The 14,670-nt window shown below is 51.4% G+C and overlaps 1 protein-coding gene across 1 annotated transcript; it reads left to right on the top strand.

Annotated features, from left to right (window-relative positions):
• Positions 1 to 1,445: 1,445 nt before the first annotated feature.
• Srm (spermidine synthase) lies at positions 1,446 to 5,236 on the top strand. Its single transcript, XM_042270384.2, has 8 exons — positions 1,446 to 1,715; positions 1,978 to 2,098; positions 2,407 to 2,499; positions 3,835 to 3,988; positions 4,328 to 4,411; positions 4,490 to 4,635; positions 4,720 to 4,842; positions 4,927 to 5,236. Exons 1-8 carry the CDS (start codon positions 1,549 to 1,551, stop codon positions 4,945 to 4,947), a joined length of 909 nt encoding a protein of 302 aa, XP_042126318.1. The 5' UTR covers positions 1,446 to 1,548; the 3' UTR covers positions 4,948 to 5,236.
• The last annotated feature ends 9,434 nt before the right edge of the window (positions 5,237 to 14,670 follow it).

A 14,670-nucleotide genomic window follows, 5' to 3' on the forward strand; every position in this document is an offset into this window, starting at 1 on the left:
TCTGTCTCTGTCTCTGTCTCTCTCTCTCTCTCTCTTTTTAGTTTTTTGAGACAGGGTTTCTCTGTAGCTTTGCGCCTTTTCTGGAACTCACTCTGTAGACCAGGTTGGCCTCCAACTCACAAAGATCTGCCTGCTTCTGCCTCCCAAGAGTGCTGGGATTAAAGGCGTGGGCTCTGCCTCTGTCTCTTAAGCGCTAGTATTAAAAATGTATGCCACCATGCCTGGCTTTCCTTGCAGTTTTCTCGGTACCTCTTATCTTCCTAAACCTGAAAGGTATGTGCCTGGAAGGTACAGGCTGGAACAACTCTGTTCCTCTCCCTCGTTCCTAGGGCAAGGATGGGATGAACTCAACTCAGGGTCATCAGGGTCTGCCATCTCCAGGAACCATCCCTAGCCTTGTGGCCATCTGCATACTGGCTCAGCGCTCCTGGCAAGTAAACTGCCAGTTATCGCCCGGAGACCAAATTGCCATGCAGACACTCTGACCGAGTACAGGGTGTCCCAGTCAAGCCTGTGAAACTGGACACAGTATCTCCATCTGAGCCACTATGATCCTTTATTTGGAGGCCGTGGCAACTTTCTAGAACTACCTTCGTCACTCCTCCGTTTAGGAGCTTGAAGTCAGCCAAGGAACAGACAGGTTTGAGGCTGCATCTCCAAGCAAGCAACCGCTCGTGCCCCTCAGCCTGTGCGTTATGACAGGGGAGCACGCTCCCACTCCAGGTGGAGGCTGCTGAATGTCAGTCAAAACCCATCCTGACACCGTGTCAGGAATAGCTTATTCCGGGTTCATCTTCCTTCCTTGGCGTTCAAATTGTGTATGGAGCAATTAGCATTTAATATTTCGTAATTAGCATGCTTAATGTGATTCTGATAAGTTCCTTGACATTTTCATAAAAACAGCACGTTCCCTCCCACCCTTCAAGAAGCAAGACCCAGTGTGTCAGAAAAAAAAAAATGCGCGCCAGTCTTTTTTGGTTCTGAATATGCATGTGTGGGGCCTCTTCCTGGGCTCTGCTGGTAAATTTAGAAACTCTTTGGGAAAGAGGCCCATTCTTATTCCGCAGCCCCCGGCTCCTGGCTCACAATTCAAAGCAAAGTAGCCAAATGGCGCGACAATCCTCGCAAGTAAATAAAAGTCCTCTAGGCGCCCGGACTAGACTCACGATCTGCTCAAACCCAGTGAGCAGCCAAGGCTGAGGCCCCGGCCCTCGAACCCCTGCGCCGGCGCGGCCCGCCCCGGAACCCTCCCGCCGCCTGGGCCCCTCGGCCCCACGTGGCCCGGCAGCCGGCCGCACTACCCTGCTGCCGCTGACGGACAGCACACCCAGGCCAATCACCGCTGGTTGCGGCCCGGCGGCCAATGAGCACCTGGTGAATCCGCGGGCCGGCCCACGCCGCCATTGGATGGCCTGGGCTCCGCCCCTCGCCGTAGGCCCCGCCCCCGGACGGGTTAGGTTGTGGCGCGGGCGGCGGGCAGAGCTGGTCCCGTTGTGCTGCGGCTCCGCGCGGCCTGCAGTCCCGGGCCCGCGACGCGCGCCGCCTGCCATGGAGCCCGGCCCAGACGGCACAGCCGCGCCCGGCCCCGCCGCCATCCGCGAGGGCTGGTTCCGAGAGACCTGCAGCCTGTGGCCTGGCCAGGCCCTGTCGCTGCAGGTGGAGCAGCTGCTGCACCACCGGCGATCGCGGTACCAAGACATCCTCGTCTTCCGCAGGTACCGCCCGCCGCGCGCTGGTACAGCTGTCAGAAGTTCTGCGCTAGGCCCGGCTCCCGCGTCCACGTGTCACTCCCAGGACACGTCAGCCGAGGGGACCCCGAGGCCCACCCAGCCCCCACTCGTGGTCGGCCTGCCACGTGTCACCCTGACGGCCCAAACCGGGACCCCCGTGTCGGCCACGGTGCGCGCCCAGGGCGGGCTGGGACCCGTTCTCCCTGTGCCCCTGAACCCACATCCCCGACTGTCACTCTGCCCGCAGTAAAACCTACGGCAACGTGCTGGTTCTGGATGGCGTCATCCAGTGTACTGAGAGGGACGAGTTCTCCTACCAGGAGATGATCGCCAACCTGCCGCTCTGCAGCCACCCCAACCCGCGGAAGGTACCGCCATCCCCAGGGTTCGGCCCTGAGCTCAGGCTCCCAAAAAACAGGTCTGGCACTAGGTGAGGTGTGGGGCCAGATGCCACCCAGATGGTTGTCAGAAAATGCCAGTCAGGATGAGTGGAGCCCTTGGGGGACCTGGTCTCTTGAAGCCCTGAGTGGGGAACCGGGGCTGCCAGGACCCCGAGGCCCAGAAGGGTTCCTGAGCGTAGAAAATGACTCAGACCTGTAGCTGGGAGGAGCATTGACAGCTCTAGGTTCTGTGGGAGTGGACCTGCTCAGTCCTGACTTGTCCTTCCCTCACCCAGGTGCTGATCATCGGGGGTGGAGATGGGGGCGTCCTACGGGAAGTGGTGAAGCACCCCTCTGTGGAGTCGGTGGTCCAGTGCGAGATCGATGAGGTGGGTGCTGTACAGGCGGCCTGGGTTTGAGTCACCAGGGTCAGCTCTGTCCCATCCTGACTCTGCACCTGAGGCGCAATGTTCTTACCATCCCTGGCCAGTTTCCTCAGTCTGAAAAGATGATTCAGTAGGAAAACCAGATAGTTAAAACCTGGCACACACGGCACCATGGATGTTAATTCTTAGTACGTTCAGAGCTGGTTTCTGCCTTAAGGCCCAGGCAGGGTGTGGGAGCCCGTTTTCAGGTTCCTTGGGGCTTTACCCAGCAGGCATAGAGAGGATGTTTGGACCACAGGCCTGAGTGCAAGTGTCTGAGATGGTCTGCACTTGTCTGTGCTGGGGGGAGGTCTTTTGCTCCACCCCTTGGCATTTCTATAAATACCCTAGGGCCGAGACAGTTAGGGCCATTGGAATAGGCTATCCTGTATTTTCTGTTTATTTCCACAATGTAAATCCTCCTAATATTTTCTGTTACTCTCACTCAAAACTCTGGGGAACTGTGGAGTTGGTGGGTAAATGCCCCTCAGAAGGATCAGGGACATTTCCAACAACTAAAGCATCTGTCCTTTATACCCAATGTGGTTTTAGTTAGCACTTGATGTATGCTGAGCATTGCCCAAGGTTCTGGGATGATACAGTGATGGACAGGTGAGTACCTAACATGCAGCTGATGTTTTGGGTTGGAGGAGACTTTGCAGAGTGACCTGATGAGGCTAAACAGGGGTAAAAGGTACAGAAGACACAGGAGGTACAGATTAATAGGGAGTCTGGCCACACATACCTATAACCCCGGCACTTAAGAGACAGGAGCAGGAAGAGATCTAGAGTTTGAGGTCAGCCTGAGCTACATGAGACCCTGTCTCAAAAATATAAAAGAGAGAGCCAGGCAGTGGTGGCACACGCCTTTAGTCCCAGCACTCAGGAGGCAGAGCCAGGCGGATCTCTGTGAGTTCGAGGCCAGCCTAGTCTACAGAGCAAATTCCAGGACAGGCACCAAAGCTACACAGAGAAACTCTGTCTTGAAAAACAAAACAAAAAAAAAAATAAAATAAAATAAAATAAATAAATAAATAAATAAATAAATAAATAAATAAATAAATAAATAAAAGCGTCAAGAAAGCCCCACTCAAATGGGACAGTTGGTCTGCAGGAAGATGAAGCCTGAGTAAGCACCAGGCAACAGCCAGCCAGCCCCCTGAAGAGCTGAGGTGCCAGAGTTCCTCCCATTTTACAGCTCTGTGGAAACTAAGGTTCCAAAAGAGAAGGTTCCAAGGAGACCCAACCAGGAGTCCCTAACCTCTGGCCCAGCCCAGTCCTTCCTGTCCCCCTTTCCAGGATGTCATTGAAGTCTCTAAGAAGTTCCTGCCTGGCATGGCCATCGGCTACTCCAGCTCAAAGCTAACCCTCCATGTGGGCGATGGCTTTGAGTTCATGAAACAGAACCAAGATGCCTTCGACGTCATCATCACCGACTCCTCAGACCCCATGGGTGAGCCAGGGCAAGCCCCACACCAGGCAGTAGCCCCCCAGGCACCAGCGCTGTGTTCTCCCTTGACACCACAGATGAGTGGAGCCTGGCTTTGGTCCATAGCAACCTCAGTTTCTTCCTCAGCCTCTCCACTGCTTTTGATTGCCCAGCATCTAGGTGTGGTGTGATGTGGTGGGAGTGGGGTCAAATGCAGGGCCCCCAGATGTCAAGACAGTAGGCTCCACATTCCACAAACTTGGATGCCACACCAGCTCTGCCACTGAGCAACTCTGTGGCTGTGTCATGGGTGACTGTGGCCTGGATGTCCCAGCCAGAGTGGCCATGGACTCTGCCCTCTAGGTCCTGCTGAGAGCCTCTTCAAGGAGTCCTACTACCAGCTCATGAAGACCGCGCTCAAGGAAGATGGCATCCTTTGCTGCCAGGGTGAGCATGGGCACAGGGGGTGCAGGGTGGGCCAACTGCCCTCTCTGTGGCAAGGCTGACCCACAGTCTCCCCCACAGGTGAGTGCCAGTGGCTGCATCTGGACCTCATCAAGGAGATGAGGCACTTCTGCAAATCTCTCTTCCCGGTGGTGGGCTATGCCTACTGCACCATTCCCACCTATCCAAGTGGCCAGATCGGCTTCATGCTGTGTAGCAAAAACCCGGTAAGCTGGGGGCTACCCGCGTGGTAGGGAATGGGCGCAGGCATAAGAGCCCCGTCGTGATTCCCTGTGGTCCCTGGCCCCCAGAGCACCAACTTCCGGGAGCCAGTGCAGCAGCTGACACAGGCCCAGGTGGAGCAGATGCAGCTGAAATACTATAACTCCGACATGCACCGGGCGGCCTTTGTGCTGCCCGAGTTCACCCGCAAGGTGAGTGGCCGGCCAGGCTCCCTTCTGTGCCTCCTTGTCCTGCACATCTTCCACATCTTCCTGACACCCTTCATGTCCCACTAGGCCCTGAATGACATAAGCTGAGCCTAGGTGCCACTGCAACACCACCCGAGACCTCAGTTGGACTGGACCAAGGAGCTTCCACGGTGTCTGGGGCCCTGCCAGCCCTGGACCAGACTCCCAGATGACTCTTGCCCACCAACCAAGTGTTACAGTCCCCAGAATGCTGCCTGGCCTGCCCTGCTGGGTGGACTCAGTCTCTGTGTCTGTCTGTCTGTCTATCTCTGTGGCGTTCAGCCCCAAGCCTATACCAGCTCTGTACAGCACCGTCTATGCCCTCCGTCACCCAACAAAAAACGTGTATTTATAACAAGCTCAGTCGCGACCCTTGACCTTTTCTGGTCCCACCACTGCTGCTGATGAATGTGGGGGTGTTCTGTGGTCTCTGGCAGAGAGGGGACCCAGCAGTCATAAGACCAGTCCCCAGATCTCTCCTGAGACCCTGATGGGCTAATCAAGCACCCACCAAGGTGTTAGAGAACCTTCTCTAGGGCCCAGTACTGTGGTGTAAAGGATCCAGGTAGGATCATCTTACAGGATCGAGGCAGGGTGAACCCTGGTACTAGAGGCAGTCCCAGAAGGGACTGGTGGGGACCCCGCCATAATCATCACCTGGAACCTGTTTAATCACATCTGCTCAGTCGGGCAATGCAACTGTGGATCTAAACCTGAGTTCCAGTCCCACTTCCAGGTTCCAAATGTGGGGCTGCCCCCTCTCCAAGGTGCTGAACCTGACCTTGAGCTCAGCACCACACCTCTTGCTCATCAGAACCAGGGCTCTAGTTTCTGGAGAGAGAAGCCAGGTACAGGTGTCCACTCCCTGCTCGAAATGACCCACAAAGCTTGCTAGAGTGGGAGTTACCTACCCTTTCCCTACCCTGGCCAAGGGGCAGGGAGAGGGGAGCTTATGGGAAAATTATAGGCTGGCAGAGACACCAAGGTGGTTGGTCCCCTACTAGAGGGACACTACAATCTCTTCCCTCACTTGAACAGCCACAGAGGGTCCTGTGTTCACAGGAGTGATTCTGGACTAATGAGAGTGGGACCCAGTGTCTGGGACACCCAGACCATGTCCCAGTGAGCTGATTGGCCTCACTGTGTATTGGCCTCATCCTAACCCAAAGCTCTCCTATCATGTCGGGATACTCCTGGCTGCTCTCATGTCTGCCCAGCCAAGTGGAGGGCAGAACTGCTCTGCTGTGGGCCTGAGGCCAGGGGTCAGGACGTCAGTCTCTGAGTACCAAACACTGCAGGCAGCATCTCCAGCTCAGACCAATCTCTTCAGCTCGCAGAAAGACATCCATGGACCACCATCTTCCAGCCTGAGGCAGGTCTACCTTGAGACCCAGGCAGGACTGCTGGAGGGGGCAGGTTGGACAACCTTCCGGTCCCTAAGTTGGGTGTCTGGAACCAGGCTAGGGTCCAGTCTCCATCTGCCACCCACTTGCACTGTTGACCTGACCTCCAGGGCTGTGACTAGAGTCACATCCCAAAGCTCCCTGAACCGAGTGTTCTAAGTTGGAGCAGAGGTAGCAGACCCAAGAAAACCAGTTGCAAAAACCGAGGGCCTCCTCCAGTACCACTTGGTCCCTGCTCTGACTGAACCTTCATCCTGAGCAGCAGAGGGGGGCCTGGAGTCTGACTATTGGAATGCTTGGGTCGACCAGCTTGTGCTGGGAGTAGAGGAAATCTTTGGTTGGTTGGTTTTTCCTGACAGGGTTTCTCTCTGTAGACCTGGCTGACCTGGAACTTACTTTGTAGACCAGGCTGGCCTTGAACTCCTTTTCGAGATCCTCCTGTCTTTTCCTCTGAAGAGCTGAGATTAAAGGTGTGTGTCACCACACCTGGCTGGAAATTTTACCTAGAGTTTTAAAATTGTCAAATTAGCAATACTATTTAAGATTTCATAAATTATTTGGTCATTGTCCCTAATTATAGTCATTAGCTCTTAAAATGCTTGAAATTTCTTGATGGGAGTACTATGTCATTCATAATGGGTTCCTTCGATGACACCTGACTTGCTAATGAGGCGATTTGGTTGGGTCACCCAGCCTTACACTCAGGTCACCAGGTACTTAGTGCAAGACAGGTCAGTGGCCTCCAGGGGAGGGGCTAAAGGAGAGGGGCTAAAGGAGTGGCCTTGTTCCTTTGTAGACACTGCGAGCAGAGACAGAAAGTCCGGGTCACTGAAACCCAGGATGGTGACCAGAGAGACCTAGGTTGTGTGCCGGCCCTCTGCCCTCTGCAGTGTGCTCCGATGAGTGTGTTTCCTTGGGTTCTGCGAAGGCAGGCAGATCTCTTGAGTTTGGGGCCAGCTGGCCTGGTCTACAGAGTGAATTCCAGGACAACCAGGGCCACACACAAACCCTGTCTCAAAAAAGAAAGAGAAAAGTCATAAGTCACTCTACTTGTGACTGCTGTCCGAAGTGAAGCTCGTCTTGTGAACTCTCACCCCAGATCCGCTGCCACCACCGCACATGTCAGGCAGGCTAATGTGGGAACGGCTAGCACACCAGTCCACAGAGCCTTCTGGAGTGGTAGACCATCGGCTTGTGTTTTCTCCTCTTCGTCTCTAAATAGCAAATCCACACAACTGCTTGTGGACTTGGCCATGTCTGCCATCATTGGCTGGTTGGTTTACTGTGAGGATTAGGGGTTGGAGATACTGTTCATTGGTAGAACACTTGCCTGGCATGAACAAGGCCCTGGCCTGCATCCCAGCACTGTAGAAACAAGGAGTTAACTCCTCCCTTTCTGCCCACCCTCCCACCTTGGGAAGCATACTTTCGTGTAGAGCATGCTCACAGCTGGGACAGGAAGTAGCCCAGTGTGGTTCTATCTCCTACAAAGTGGGTTTTTCCTAAGATGTTGATTGCTTATCCTGCTTTTTTTTTCTATAATTTGTACATTTTTTTTTTATTATTATTATTTACTTATTTCCAAGACAGGGTTTCTCTGTGTAGCTCTGCCTGTCCTGGAACTCCCTTTGTAGACCAGGCTGGTCTCAACCTGCCTCTCCCTCCTGAGTGCTGGAATTAAAGGTGTGCAACACCACCTGGAATGTTTGTTATTTTAAAAGACATTATCTCAATACATAGTCCAAGCTGGCCTAGAATTTAGAATCCTCCTGCCTCAGCCTCCTGAGTGCTGGCATCACAGTCGTGGCTGCCATGCCCAGCTACAGCCGCTTCATGAGGCAGCTGGAAGGTGAGTTCAGAGATGCAATACAGACAACATACTCCAGCCAGCAGTGCAGACATCAAAGCACTCAAGTCCACCTAGCACCGAGCACTACGTCCCAATGTAGAAACAACAGTCACAGAATCTCCAGGAATAGAAGTCCTCTGTGCCTGGGTCCCTCTGGAATAGCCTGGTCTGACTCTCCTTCTGTTTCTCTGGTTTTGCATCTGATACACTTCTTTGACCCTGGGCAGGGAGAGGATTTAAGCTGGGGCTCAGACTCAGTCTAGGGTGGGTGATGAGATCAGCTCAGCTTCAAGGGAAACACATCCTCCCAACAACCCACCTGAGACCAAGAGTGTGGATCACCAGCTCTGCCCTTCCCGTCCCACAGGGCTGAGATGCTGTGTTCCCTCAACGCTTGGGAGAACAGAGACCCAGGGGCTGGGCTTGAACTCGCTGGGCCTTACAAATCTTGACTTCTACATTTTTCCTGTCTATAGAAGGGAGATAACTACCCCCCTCGGTGTTGGGAAGATGAAGGAAGATGGTGGTGAATTACTGGGACCAGTGTAAAAGGAAGAGTAAAGGATGAGGTCAGGGAGTGTGGGAGTTTGGGAAGAGATGAAAAAGAAGAGGAAGGAAGAGAGGGAGAGACGAGAAGGGGGAGGTCATCAAGCTGATCCTCAGGCACAGCTGTGCCCAAGGCTGCTCCTCCACGTACATATTAAGGCTACTCACACATTCCTGCATCCTGCTGACACATCTGCCAGATGTGGCTCGGGTTGCCAACAAGAGCAACTGTCCCCTGATGTGCCCAGCTGCAAAATGAGGACCTGGAGATGGCAGGAAGGACACAGAGAAGTGGCCAGAAGAACAGCAGCGCCGGGAAGTAACTGAAGTCGTGGGATCCCCTGCCCGGGCCTCAGTCTTGCTGCTTGCTGGAAGAGGCAAGATGACCTGATGATCCGGGCCAGAGGATGCCAGGGCTGTGGTGTGTCTGCAGCCACTAGTCCTTCCCCCTGGACCTTGTCCTAGGAAGACTAGGTGTGACTCTCCCTCCTAGGGGCTGGTCCCTGTAGTTTCCTAAGGCAGGCCATATTCAACTCAATCTGAAGTTCAATCAAGTTGAATGTGAACTTCGCCTTAGACCAACTCTCTTGGCAATGACTTGCCTAAAAAAACATGTGCAGAGATATTACAGTAGCTGTGTTCAAGACCTCAGCTAGAACCTGCTGCACTATCATTTCTATCCTCACGAGTGCCATGACATCTCTGACCCTCAGTCTTCACAACTGTAAAGTGGGAAAAATGTGAAAATGAACCTGGGCCACAGAATCAAATTCCCTGACTTTGACCCCTCAGTTTATCTGCTTGGTGACCTGAAGCCACGAGTTACTCCTTCTCTGGAAATAGATTAACAAGAAGATTCACTTCATGAGAGGGAGAGGTCTTGAGTGAAGACATATGTATACAGGGCCTGGCACCCAATCCATGGCAGCCACTGGCTAGGATCTGGACAGATATGGTTGGCAACCTTCTTGTTGCCTAAAGGGCATCTGCCCTGATAAAATGCAGATTTGTCCACCAGCTCTCCACTCCACTCAGCGCTCTACCACTGTGTTTTTGGAATAGCATGCTCTGCACCCTGCCCATACAGTAGAAGGAGAGAAGCAATTCTGGCAAGCTGTCCTCTGACTTTTCATGCTTGTGCACACACACAACAAATAATAAAAACAAAGGTAGTTTGGGGCTGGAGAGATGGCTCAGAGGTTAAGAGCACTGACTGCTCTTCCAGAGTTCCTGAGTTCAATTCCCAGCACCACATGGTGGCTCACAACCATCTGTAATGAGGTCTGGCGCCCTCCTCTGTGTACATAATAAATAAATAAATCTTAAAAAAAAAAAAAAAAGTAGTTTAAATGACTTGGTGAAGCTAGTAGTGACACACACCTTTATCCCAGCACTTGGGAGGCAGAGGCAGGATCTCAGTGAGTTCGAGGCAGCCTGGTCTACAGAGTGAGTTCCAGGACAGTCAGGGCTACACAGAGAAACCCTGTCTCCAAACCAAAAAGAAGGAAAAAAGAAAAGATAAACAAATGAACTTGGAGGTTATGTAGGAAACATTCTTACTTGTGGTTGCCTGAAACTATCTCAAAAGACTCCCAGAGACACAAGCTCCCAGAGGCCACAACTTCAGACATCTGCAGCAGCTGCCTGCTTAGATCCATGTCACTCTTGTTATTAGTCATTGTGGCCAAGGATCATTGTTTTAAAATATTTGACGGCAGCATCTTTATCTTTAAAAACTTATTGCACAAGCTCTGTGACTACACCCATAATTTATGATGGCATGTGTGTTGCCACAGCAATGCTCTGCTGTTCCCAAGTAAACATTAAATGGCAGAATTCCTTAGATGATCTCTCTCCATTTTTTTTTTACTTGATACTGAGGATCACACCCGGGGCCAAGTATGTGCTGTGCTGCTGAACCACCTATTGGCTGTCTTTGATTTTGGAGTTGAAGTGGTGAGGCAGATAAAGGATTTTTTTATATATAATTTAACTTTTATGTACACTGGTGTGAAGGTGTCAGATCTCTTAGAACTGGAGTTACAGACAGTTGTAAGCTGCCATGTGGGTGCTGGGAATTGAACCCAGGTCCTCTGGAAGAACAGTCAGTGTTCCTAACCCCTGAGCCATCTCTCCAGCCCAAGAAAGGATTTTTATATTATGGTCTGGACTGGCCTTGAACTCAAGATCCTCCTGCCTCAGCCTCCCAATGCTAGAGTGTGGCTGTGTGCCCTTGTTTATATGAGCTCATTACTCAAGGATTGTGGGGTTGTTTCTCAAACACGAGAAACACACACATATACATACACACAAGATTATGATTTAAATATAAAATGTCCCCGTAGTGGGGCTGGAGACATGGCCCATCAGTGAAGAGTACTTGCTGCTATTGCAGAGGACCCAGGGTCAATTCCCTGCACCCACATGATGGCTTACAACCAATCTGTAACTTCAGTTCCAGGGGATCTGATGCCCTCTTCTGGCCTCTGAGGGTACCAGGTACACACACAGTTCACTTACATACATGCAAACAAAACACTCATACAATACAAAAAAAGAAAAAAAAAAGTACACACAACCTCCTGTGGTGAATGCTTGGCTCCACAACTGACAGGCTATTTTTGAAAAATTTTCAGGTTCTGCTTGAGGAAGTAAAAGACTCCACCTCACAGAGGAGAACAGAGTGAGCCTGGAAAGCTGATGGAAGCGGAAGGTTTGAATACAAAATCCAATATGGCTTGTGAATTTTACTCTTACTGTGAGCAAAATGGCTAGGCCTTTGCTTCTATAGCCTTAAGGATCCCATGTTTGGGATCCAGAAGAAGAAAAGGAAGAGGAGGAGGAAGGGGGGGGGGGGGGAGAGAGAGAGAGAGAGAGAGAGAGAGAGAGAGAGAACGAGCGTGTGGGCCGTTCTGTCATACCTTCTGGAAAAATGCAAATGCCCATTTTCTGGATGGTGGTATGGTGGTTCTGGATGATGGGTGTGGCTCTGTAGTCGGGTATACACTTAGCCTGAGGGGGCTCCGGGGTTCATTCCCCAGCACAGAAAACAGAAACTTGCATGGCCACCGCTCTTGACAGTGATGTGTCCTGACCTGGCCTGTGACCCTCCTTTTTCCTACTCCCCCCGAGAACACAGTGGAAGTAGTCCTGGTCTCCATTCACCAGGTCTTTCACCAAGTCTGCTTTTTAAATTTTTCAAAAAGGAAAAGGTTTATTTATGTGTATGAATGTTTTGCCTGTGCCTGTCAGTGCACCATGTGCCTGAAGAGACCGGAGAAGGGCGTCAGATCCTCTGGAGCTGGAGTTGTTAGTGGCCCTGTGGGTGCCGGGAAAGGAACCCGGGTCCTCTCTGAGAGCAGCCGGTGCTCATAAGTGCTGAGCCGTCTCTCCAGCCCTCTACTTCTTTAGTATTTTTCTTTCACAATTTCATTCACACATATGATGGACTTGACCACATACACCTATAATGTTCTCATCTCCTATCTCTATCACAGGACCCCTTCTTCTTAACACGACCCCCTTATACTTTTAAGGGGTGTGTGTGTGTGTGTGTGTGTGTGTGTGTGTGTGTGTGTGTGTGTGTGTGTGTGTCTCCCAGGCCTACTGTATTTAATTAACCCTACTCTCACAAGTGTGTGTAGGGAGTTATTTGCTTGAGCAAGGGCAGCTATTGTGTGGCTGTCCTCTTAGCCAAGCAAGCACCAGGCCATTTGGGGGCAGTCAGCTGCACCTCTTGTGAAAGGGTTATCCCAGCTGGACTATTAACCGTGGAGGACTAGGAAGGATCACAAGACCCTCACCTGAGTACCCAGCATCTTCCTTCCACCTGGTGTATGCAGCTCTGCTTTAACTGCAGTGGGCCCCTGGAGGACATTTAGGAAACTGAGGCAGAGAGGGAGACTGGATCTCAACAGGCTGAGACTGTTTCACTGGACCATGAGAGGCCCCAAACTTTCCGAAGGATGGGGGACAGATGTATATACATGCACGCATACATGGGTAGCTCCCGGGTTATAACTATTTTGTGATTTGACTGTAGCACAGTGGCTTGTTTTCAATACCCAGGCATATTGCTTCTGCAGGTGGAGCAGAATGGTCAGCCAAGCAATTCTATATGGCTAGGGGCTATTGCTTCTGACAGCCTGACTCAATTCCTCATGTCAGGAGGTGGTACCCAAATGTTGTATGTGACTATCCTCCAAGCCAAACAACTGCCATTTGGGGGCATTCAGTTGTACCCCCTAACAAAAAGATTATTCCAATTGGGCTTGTTAACTGTTTATACCCCCTTCCATGGAGGACTGAGGAGGGCCACAAGACCTTCACCTGAGTATCCAATTACTCCCTCTACCTGGTATATGCAATTCTGCCTTCATTGCACATGACCTTGGGAAGGGGCTAAAGTACAGAAGCTGGCAATGACTAGGGAAAGGGACATTCACCCCTGCTGGTAAAGGCCTGTTGGGGAGGAGCACCCACGCCCCTGAAGTACCCTCACCTATGAGCCCCATAACTCACTCACTTCCCAAAGTGAACTTGGGTGGAATCTTGTCCTCGGGACCTGAGGAGGAGGAGGAGGAGGAAGAGGAGGAGGAGGAGAAGGAGGCAGAGATTTTGTTTAGTCTCATCACTAGGAAGGAGTTTTAGTGAGGGCAACTTCTGGACCACTAGCACTGGGGATGACTTCTTGTGCCTTTTCCTCAATAACCAGTTGTTCACTGAGAGTTTCCTTCCTCTCGTGACATGAAATGCCTGTCAACAATGCAGGAAGTGTGCAGGTCCCTGTCTCCCCATCTCCTTATCACAAGAGGGAAACCCACTAAGGGCAAGGTAATGTCAGCATGTCCCTGAGGACAAGCTGACTGAAGAGTTGTAGCTCACATGGGAAGCCCTCCCTAAGTCATGAGCATAGCCATGTTGGGAGGAGGGAAGCCATCCTGAAGGGACGTTGACAGCTGAGACAGTGACGGGCAGGACCACATTTTGAGCAGTATTGCTTAGCTATGCACATCCCTTGCTCTGCTCTCAAACCTCAGGTCAGGACCCTACAGATAGGTTGAAGAGCCCAGACCTCTTTGTTCTTCCCGACGTGGCCACATTGGATAAAGCTCCTGTCTATGGTTTCCTCTGTTGGCCTATTGAAAGCAGATGGCTGTGACTAGCTGCTTGAGTCTGACCTACGACCTACCTTTCTTTCCTTTCTTTCTTTCTTTCTTTCTTTCTTTCTTTCTTTCTTTCTTTCTTTCTTTCTTTCTTTCTTTCTTTCTTTCTTTTTCTCTCTCTCATTTTAATTGATTAACCAATTAATTCATTTGTTTGTTTATTTATTTATTTTGGTTTTTCGAGATAGGGTTTCTCTGTGTAGTCCTGGCTGTCTTGGAACTTGCTCTGTAGACCAGGTTGACCTCAAACTCACAGAGATCCACCTGCCTCTGCCTCCTTAGTGCTGGGATTAAAGGCATGTGCCATCATGCCCGGCAAAAAAGGTCATCCTTGGGGCTAGAGAGAGGATTCAGCAGTTAAGAACACTTGCTGCTCTTCCAGAGGACTCAAGTTCAGCTCCCAGTACCCAAACTCTCAGCTGCCTGTAACTCTACAGAGGATCAATGCTCTTTTCTGGCCTCCAAAAGCACTTGAACATACATGGCTACACACACACACACACACACACACACACACACACACACACACACACACACACACGCATGCTCTAAAATCGCTGTCCTCATGACTAATGAAAACAACCAAACACAGCCCCCCCCCCCCCAACAGTCCAATCAAAGGCCCATTCTTGCCTTTTCCTCGTAGGCCAATCCTCCCCGTGTATCTCAATGTTTACCTCTGTTTTGCTGGGATAGATGCAAGTTCCTTCCTCACAGCACTCGGAGACATGGGCAGGATTACTACAAGTTTGAGGCCAGCCTGGTCTACACAATTCAAAGCCAATCAGAGCTAAATAGAGAGACTCTATCTTCAAATGAGTAATGCTCC

Source organism: Peromyscus maniculatus, chromosome 2 (genome assembly GCF_049852395.1).
Source record: "Peromyscus maniculatus bairdii isolate BWxNUB_F1_BW_parent chromosome 2, HU_Pman_BW_mat_3.1, whole genome shotgun sequence".
NCBI lineage: Eukaryota > Metazoa > Chordata > Mammalia > Rodentia > Cricetidae > Peromyscus > Peromyscus maniculatus.

Coding starts and splice junctions, on each gene's coding strand:
- Srm (XM_042270384.2), top strand. CDS start 1,549: ATGGAGCCCGGCCCAGACGGCACAGCCGCGCCCGGCCCCGCCGCCATC. Junction 3,989..4,327: donor CGACTCCTCAGACCCCATGG/GTGAGCCAGGGC, acceptor TCTGCCCTCTAG/GTCCTGCTGAGAGCCTCTTC. Junction 4,843..4,926: donor TGCCCGAGTTCACCCGCAAG/GTGAGTGGCCGG, acceptor ATGTCCCACTAG/GCCCTGAATGACATAAGCTG.